The sequence below is a fragment of a genome, unplaced genomic scaffold, assembly GCF_019419815.1.
Source record: "Pyrus x bretschneideri cultivar Hongxiangsu unplaced genomic scaffold, Pyrus_bretschneideri_v1 Contig18, whole genome shotgun sequence".
Lineage (NCBI taxonomy): Eukaryota > Viridiplantae > Streptophyta > Magnoliopsida > Rosales > Rosaceae > Pyrus > Pyrus x bretschneideri.
The window spans coordinates 824,491-832,034 of record NW_025999479.1 but is presented as its reverse complement, the minus strand read 5'-3'; the positions used below and the strand labels follow the sequence as shown (position 1 = coordinate 832,034).

General features: G+C 41.8%; 1 protein-coding gene across 1 annotated transcript; it reads left to right on the top strand.

Annotated features, from left to right (window-relative positions):
- Nucleotides 1–852: 852 nt before the first annotated feature.
- Nucleotides 853–4,962, top strand: LOC103945240 (brassinosteroid LRR receptor kinase). The gene is given in 2 exon segments (XM_009355780.3): nt 853–2,959; nt 2,962–4,962. Coding segments are annotated over 2 exon segments (3,609 nt in total). The 5' UTR covers nt 853–1,038; the 3' UTR covers nt 4,650–4,962.
- The last annotated feature ends 2,582 nt before the right edge of the window (nt 4,963–7,544 follow it).

Below are 7,544 nucleotides of genomic sequence, written 5' to 3'. Positions count from 1 at the left end.
ATATAAGACCAGATCCCCTAATTAAAAAGACCCAATAAATCAAGAGATGGAATCTTAATAAATTGACAGTGATGGATAGATATATAGATCGATCTATGGTTTGCTCTCATCTGAATTCTCTCACGTACACAGAAAGCCATAAAGCTAGAGAGACAAAGACAAGGAGAACGTGATAATTATAGTTAATCATTTTAGGAGAGAGAATAATCTATCTTTTTATTAATTAACAAATCTTATTCACTAAACACCCTCACTAAACACACGTACTTTGAGTTTCAAATCTCTTCGTCCCTGTCTCTTACTCAAAACAAACAAAAATAAATTGTCAGAAATAAAATAAACTGAGAGTTTTTATTTTATTTTTTAACAAACTATTTTATCTACATTAAAAAAAAAAATAGAGTATAGATTTAATCTCATAATGAACTAATAATAAAGTGATTTTAATTCATCTTCGATCATAATTAAACGTAAAACCTTTAACGTAAAAAAAACTGTAAGGGGTGTGATATTCACACAACCCATTTTACTTCTCACATACCTTTTTAATTTTCAACAGTCAGATCAGATGAATTGAAGAAAATCAACTGATATAAATTATCAAAAGATGTGTAAAAAATAAAATAAAATATGTGGATAATACATCTCAAACCGTAATACTAAATAGCATAATAAATAGACCGAGAGCTAAAAAGAATGATTGATAACAAAAGCAGTAGTCGGATTAAAAAGTGATTTTGTAAGGAAAAAGTGTTGAGAGAGAAAGTGTAAATTCGGACAAACAGCCAGACAGACGGAGGAGAGAGGAGGAAGAGAGAAGGAAGAGAGAAGTCACATGGCATGTGAGCAACCCCTGCGTGTGTCCACTTGATATATACTCTTCTTACCTTCCTTTGTCCGGCTTTTGACTCTCTGTCTCTCTCTCCTCTTTCTCTCTCTAAACTGGCAGCTGTAGCTTCTGAGCTCTCTCTAATGGCAGACCTCAGAACCTAAAACCAAACCCCTTCCTTCTTTCACCACCACCTCAAAACCCAAAATATGATATCCCACAAGTCCATTTCTCACTTCCCCTTCTCCTTCTGCCTCCTCCTCCTCCTCCTCCTCTTCCTCCTCCCTCTGCCACCCACCTCTGCAACTCCGCCCACCTCCTCCTCTTACAGATACACCCAGCAACTCCTCAGCTTCAAATCCTCCCTTCCAACCCCAACCATCCTCCCCAACTGGCTCCCCAACCAAAACCCATGTTCCTTTTCTGGTATTTCCTGCAAAGCAACCAGGGTTTCGTCCATAGACCTCTCCTCCGTCTCCCTCGCCACAAATCTGACCGTTGTTTCCACGTTCCTCATGACCCTCGACTCCCTTGAATCTCTCTTTCTCAATTCAGCCTCTCTCTCCGGCTCTATCTCCCTCCACTTCCCTCCCAGAACCAAGTGCAGCCCTCACCTCACCTCCTTAGATCTGGCTCACAACTCCCTTTCCGGCCCTCTTTCAGACGTCCCTGACTTCGCCGCCGCTTGCTCCGCCTTGACCTTCCTCAACCTCTCCTCAAACTCTCTCGTTTTACCCACCAAACCGTCCTCCTCCGCCTTTCCCCTCCGCAACCTCCAAGTTCTTGATCTTTCTTACAACAAGATTACAGGCCCCAACGTCGTCCGTTGGATCTTATCCGACGGTTGCGGTGACTTGCAGAGGTTGGTTTTGAAGGGGAACAAAATCTCCGGCGAGATGAGTGTTGTGTCCACCTGCAGCAAGCTGGAGCACTTGGACTTGTCCTCCAACAACTTCTCCATTTCTCTTCCGTCTTTCGGGGATTGCTCGGCTTTGGACCACCTTGACATCTCTGGCAACAAGTTTTCTGGCGACGTTGGTCGCGCTATCTCCTCCTGCAAGCAGCTCAGTTTCTTGAACCTCTCCATGAACCACTTCGACGGTCCGATTCCGGCCATGCCCACCAACAGCTTGAAGTTCCTGTCACTTGGAGGTAATAGGTTTCAGGGTATAATTCCTGTGAGCTTAATGGATTCGTGTGCAGAGCTTGTGGAGCTCGATCTGTCGGCTAATAGCCTTTCGGGTTCGGTTCCTGATGCACTGAGCTCTTGTTCTTCGTTGGAATCGCTGGACATATCCGCCAATAACTTTTCTGGTGAGTTGCCCGTTGAGATTTTGATGAAGCTCACCAACTTAAAGGCTGTGTCGCTTTCTTTCAACAAATTCTTTGGTCCTCTGCCCAATTCTCTGTCTAAGCTCGCGACATTGGAGAGCTTGGATCTCAGCTCCAACAGTTTGTCTGGGTCAATCCCAGCTGGGCTCTGCGGGGATCCTAGCAACAGCTGGAAGGAGCTGTACCTTCAGAACAATCTGTTTACCGGCACGATCCCTCCGTCTTTGAGCAACTGTTCTCAGCTTGTTTCTCTTGATTTGAGCTTCAATTACCTCAAGGGCACCATCCCTTCGAGCTTGGGGTCGTTGTCAAAGCTTCGCGATTTGATCATTTGGTTGAACCAGCTGAGTGGGGAAATCCCACAAGAGCTGATGTACCTTGGGTCGCTTGAGAATCTCATTCTGGACTTCAACGACCTTACGGGGTCGATTCCCATCGGCTTAAGCAACTGCACCAATTTGAATTGGATTTCATTGGCTAACAACAAGTTGAGTGGTGAGGTTCCCGGGTGGATTGGGAAGCTTCCAAATCTAGCAATACTCAAGCTCAGTAACAACTCATTCTCTGGTGATATTCCCCCGGAGCTCGGTGACTGTAAGAGCTTGATATGGTTGGATCTCAATACCAACTTGTTGAATGGCACAATCCCTCCTTCGCTTTTCAAGCAATCCGGAAACATTGCAGTGAATTTTGTTGCTTCCAAAACGTATGTATATATCAAGAATGATGGTAGCAAGGAGTGCCATGGAGCAGGAAATTTGCTCGAGTTTGCGGGTATCAGAGACGAGCAACTGAACAGATTTCGATAAGAAATCCCTGCAACTTCACTAGAGTTTACAGAGGTATTCTCCAACCAACGTTTAACCATAATGGTTCTATGATTTTCCTTGATCTTTCGCATAACTCCTTGTCCGGTAGCATTCCCAAGGAGATTGGGAGCATGTACTATCTCTATGTTTTGAATTTGGGCCATAACAATATATCTGGTTCAATCCCACAAGAGCTTGGAAAAATGACCAGCCTTAACATTCTTGATCTCTCTAGCAATAGCCTTGCGGGGACTATTCCACCGGCTCTGAGTGGCCTTACCTTGCTAACGGAGATTGATCTATCAAACAACCATTTGTCTGGAATGATTCCAGAGTCTGGTCAATTTGAGACGTTCCCTGCCTACAGATTTGCCAACAATTCTGGCCTATGTGGCTATCCTTTGGCTTCATGTGAGGGAGCTTTGGGGCCAAATGCAAATGCACATCAAAAGTCTCATCGAAGAGAACCATCCCTGGTGGGCAGTGTGGCAATGGGGTTACTCATCTCACTTTTCTGCATCATTGGTTTGTTCATTGTTGCCATTGAAACCAAGAAAAGGCGAAAAAAAAAGGAATCGGCCCTTGATGTTTGTATCGACAGTCATAACCAATCAGGAACTGCCAATGGCTGGAAGCTAACAGGTGCCCGGGAAGCATTAAGCATCAACCTTGCGACATTTCAGAAGCCCCTTCAAAAGCTCACTTTTGCAGATCTTCTCGAGGCCACCAATGGTTTCCACGATAACAGCCTTATTGGCAAAGGTGGTTTTGGTGATGTATACAGGGCCCAATTGAAAGATGGCAGTGTCGTAGCCATAAAGAAACTAATACATATCAGCGGACAGGGTGATCGCGAATTCACTGCAGAAATGGAAACAATAGGGAAGATCAAGCACCGGAACCTTGTCCCCCTCCTTGGATACTGCAAAGTAGGAGAAGAACGGCTTTTGGTTTATGAGTACATGAAATATGGAAGCTTAGATGATGTTTTACATGAACCGAAGAAAGCTGGCATCAAGTTGAACTGGGCTGCAAGGAGGAAGATTGCCATTGGGTCCGCGAGGGGACTGGCCTTTCTTCACCACAATTGCATCCCACACATCATTCACAGGGATATGAAATCAAGCAACGTGCTGGTGGATGAAAATTTGGAAGCCAGAGTCTCCGATTTTGGAATGGCAAGGCTTATGAGCGCAATGGACACCCATTTGAGTGTGAGCACTCTAGCAGGCACCCCTGGTTATGTCCCTCCTGAATACTACCAGAGCTTTAGATGTTCCACGAAAGGTGATGTTTATAGTTATGGAGTAGTATTGCTTGAGCTGCTAACGGGAAGACGGCCTACAGATTCAGCAGATTTTGGCGACAATAATCTCGTGGGTTGGGTAAAACAACACGCTAAATTGAAAATAAGTGATGTTTTTGATCCGGAGCTCATGAAAGAGGACGCAAGCCTTGAGATTGAGCTTTTACAGCACTTGAAGGTAGCTTGTGCTTGTTTGGACGACAGGCCATGGCGGCGTCCGACAATGATCCAAGTGATGGCAATGTTCAAGGAAATCCAAGCCGGGTCTGGGATGGACTCCCAATCAACGATAGCCATGGACGACGACGGAGTTTTTGGCGGAGTTGAAATGGTAGAGATGAGCATAAAAGAAGTCCCGGAAAGCAAGCAGTAGGCCGGGATAGGCAGAAGGCCGATTTTTCAAGAGAATTGTACTGGAAGAAAGAAGCTGCCCCAATTTTGTTTCCCTCTTGTTTACAAGTTGAAAATGCGTTGGAATTGGATGTAGCAGCCAATTTAATGTATGTAATTGCAATGTGGTTATTTATACAGTAGAGAGAGAAGAGAGAGAGAGAGAGAGAGAGAGAGAGAGAGAGCTGAGAAGTGAGAAGGGTTCTTCTTGTTGTCTAACTTCCTTCTTGTTATAAATTTGTATATAAACAGCTTCAGTTTTCAATTCATTCAGTTGTCATGCTGCTTTTGCTTTACATTTGCTTCTCTTTCAGGACTTGTATGATGGCGACGACGTCTGTTGCAGGTGATTAATCTAACTTCTAATCTCATAAAATCTATCTTTTGAAAAAAAAAAAAAATCCAAAACAAGCTGTTGCGACTGTGACCTCATTCATCATCACTAACTGGAGAGTTCTGTTTTGGCCCTACCTGATTTGGTTTCACTCACTCTCTCTCTCTCTCTCTCACTCATATGGTAGGCCCCAACCACATGCCTATAATTTTAGGCCACATAAATACATTATTCAAGGAGTTCTTGAATTATTACTTCAGTAATTTATGAATTATTACTCGAGTAAGAATTAAATTTTAAGACTTCAAAAGAAAACAACAGTAAGTTTCCAAAAAACTGAAAAGAAAAAAAAAACAACAACAGCAAGACAAAAAAATCACAAAAAACTGTCAATTTGTCTAACTTAAATTTTTTTGGTTATTATATCTAAAATAACTAATAAATGAGGTATAAAATTTTGATAAAGTGAATCCGTTAGGAGCCTATTCCATCAATCACATCTCTCTGTGTAGAGTGGACCATTCCCCAATTCCCATAATTGCGAGCCGTAACCTCAAAACTGGTGGAAATTGCATTCAACGTTTCCTTCATGACTGCCCCTTTTCCAAAAACCAATTTTAAAACACATTAATACAATTAAAATTTGTCCATTTCTCATCGACAACGTGCGTGCAATGGTGCACCGCACGTGCTCTCGGTCCAGCTGGGAAAATTTGCTTGTCTAATTCAAGCTTTATTCAAAACCCTACTACTACCCCTCCTCCAGACTAACAAATCAAATAATTAATTGGTGCTCCATCAACATTATCAACTTGTTATGTCAGATCTTGACTTGGAATGCCCCCACCCCACCACCCCCATGCCTAACATGTCTTTTTCTTTTCTACATGTTTCTTTCTTTTAAGTTATTTCTAACCCGTGTTCTGAAAGCTTCCGTCTAAAGTCGTCCAGACGTTAGACGATTGTACCTATTTTTCACTCATTTAGAAAATAAAAGAGCGTGTACTGGCATTTTCAAAAGAACCAAGACTGTTTATTGATTTACTTAGCCTACATCTATATTGTAACTCCCCGTTAAACAATCATTTTTCAATAGAATTTTCTTGCTCTTATTTACATGTGTCCAAACCACCCAACAACTATTCCATCCCCGATGAGCGCACTCTTGGGTGTTACTGTAGGGTCTTGAAGCACAAGGAGATTTTACTTGGTGTCAGTTAAGCGGTCTATGGACTTTTGTCGTTCTTCTTTCTCTGACAAATGGTTAGAACTTCATTTGGGTTCGAATCCTACTAAGAGGTCCACTAGAGATCAGAAATTGTTGAAGAAAGAACAAGATGTTTCTTTTGTCACTTCCCCGTAGAAGCGATGGAACCTACTATATCCATTTATATTTACTACTTTTATGTGTTTTTGATACCCCTTTCCTCTCCCCAGCCGTTTCTGGTTAAGAAGATGTGAAGGCGCCTCTCTCTATATAAGAATAGAAAACTCGTCTGGGCGCCCACTTAAACTGTCTAGACGGGCATAATTAAGTTACGAGGGTTGGATGGTTTTGTGACTTGTTTTACTCATTTTTTATTTATTTAAGAAAATGGCTTACTGTTATTGAGTACAAAATGGCTTAGAGTCGTTGTGGAGCCAAAAATAATCAAGAGGCGACATGTGGATTTTTGGGGTAAAACTAACAAAATTACCCTTGAGGAGCACCAGAATTCCTACGCGCAAGCAGTGGACAAACATCCAACAATCAAGTCAAAAGTGCCTAAAATAGGTAATAAATTCAAAGTTATTTCATCCATCCTCATCCTATATTTTCCACAAGGTAATTATTTCATAACCTTCAAAACATTCCATATAAATTGAGTTAATTGGCTAATTAATGGATTTATTCCTAATTAATCCATTAATTACCAATTAAATCACCCATTTCACACAACAATATCCCAAAGGACCGGCCATGCACTATATATTCAACCTCATTTCCTCTAAAAACCTAAGTCCACGCTCTTGCAAAACTCCAAAATTCTAACTTTGGCATCAGAGGTTCTTCGGCCAAAGCCCCCCTCATTCATCGTGGGCGTGTGAGGCTCTTGCCCTTGACCCTAAGGTGTTAATCGTTTTGTAGGTGCAAGTTGTGTAGTGACCACCATCAAACCCAAATAAGCCGTATGCCTTTCATTCACTTTGTGTTTAAGTTTAACCCCATTGAGCCGTGTTAGCCCATGTTATTTGTTAACCCATATTATCCTCACCTAGCCTAGATTAGGACCATCCTTACCCTTGTTCTTGAAGCATAGTAAGCATGACTAAAAATGAATTCCTTTTGATTAATGTGTTGCAGAAAATAAGTGTGGGGGAAGGATGATGGATGTGACTTTATGTGCCATAGGAACGGCTAAAAAAAAAAAAAAAAAAAAAAAAAAAAGTGAAAAAAAAAAAGAGTTGAAAAGTATTGTTGTTGAAGTAAGGGTCCAAAACATTGAATTAGGCCCTAAGAGTTGTTTGAATCTTCCCTTTATGTCTAAAAGTTGATTTCTGCAT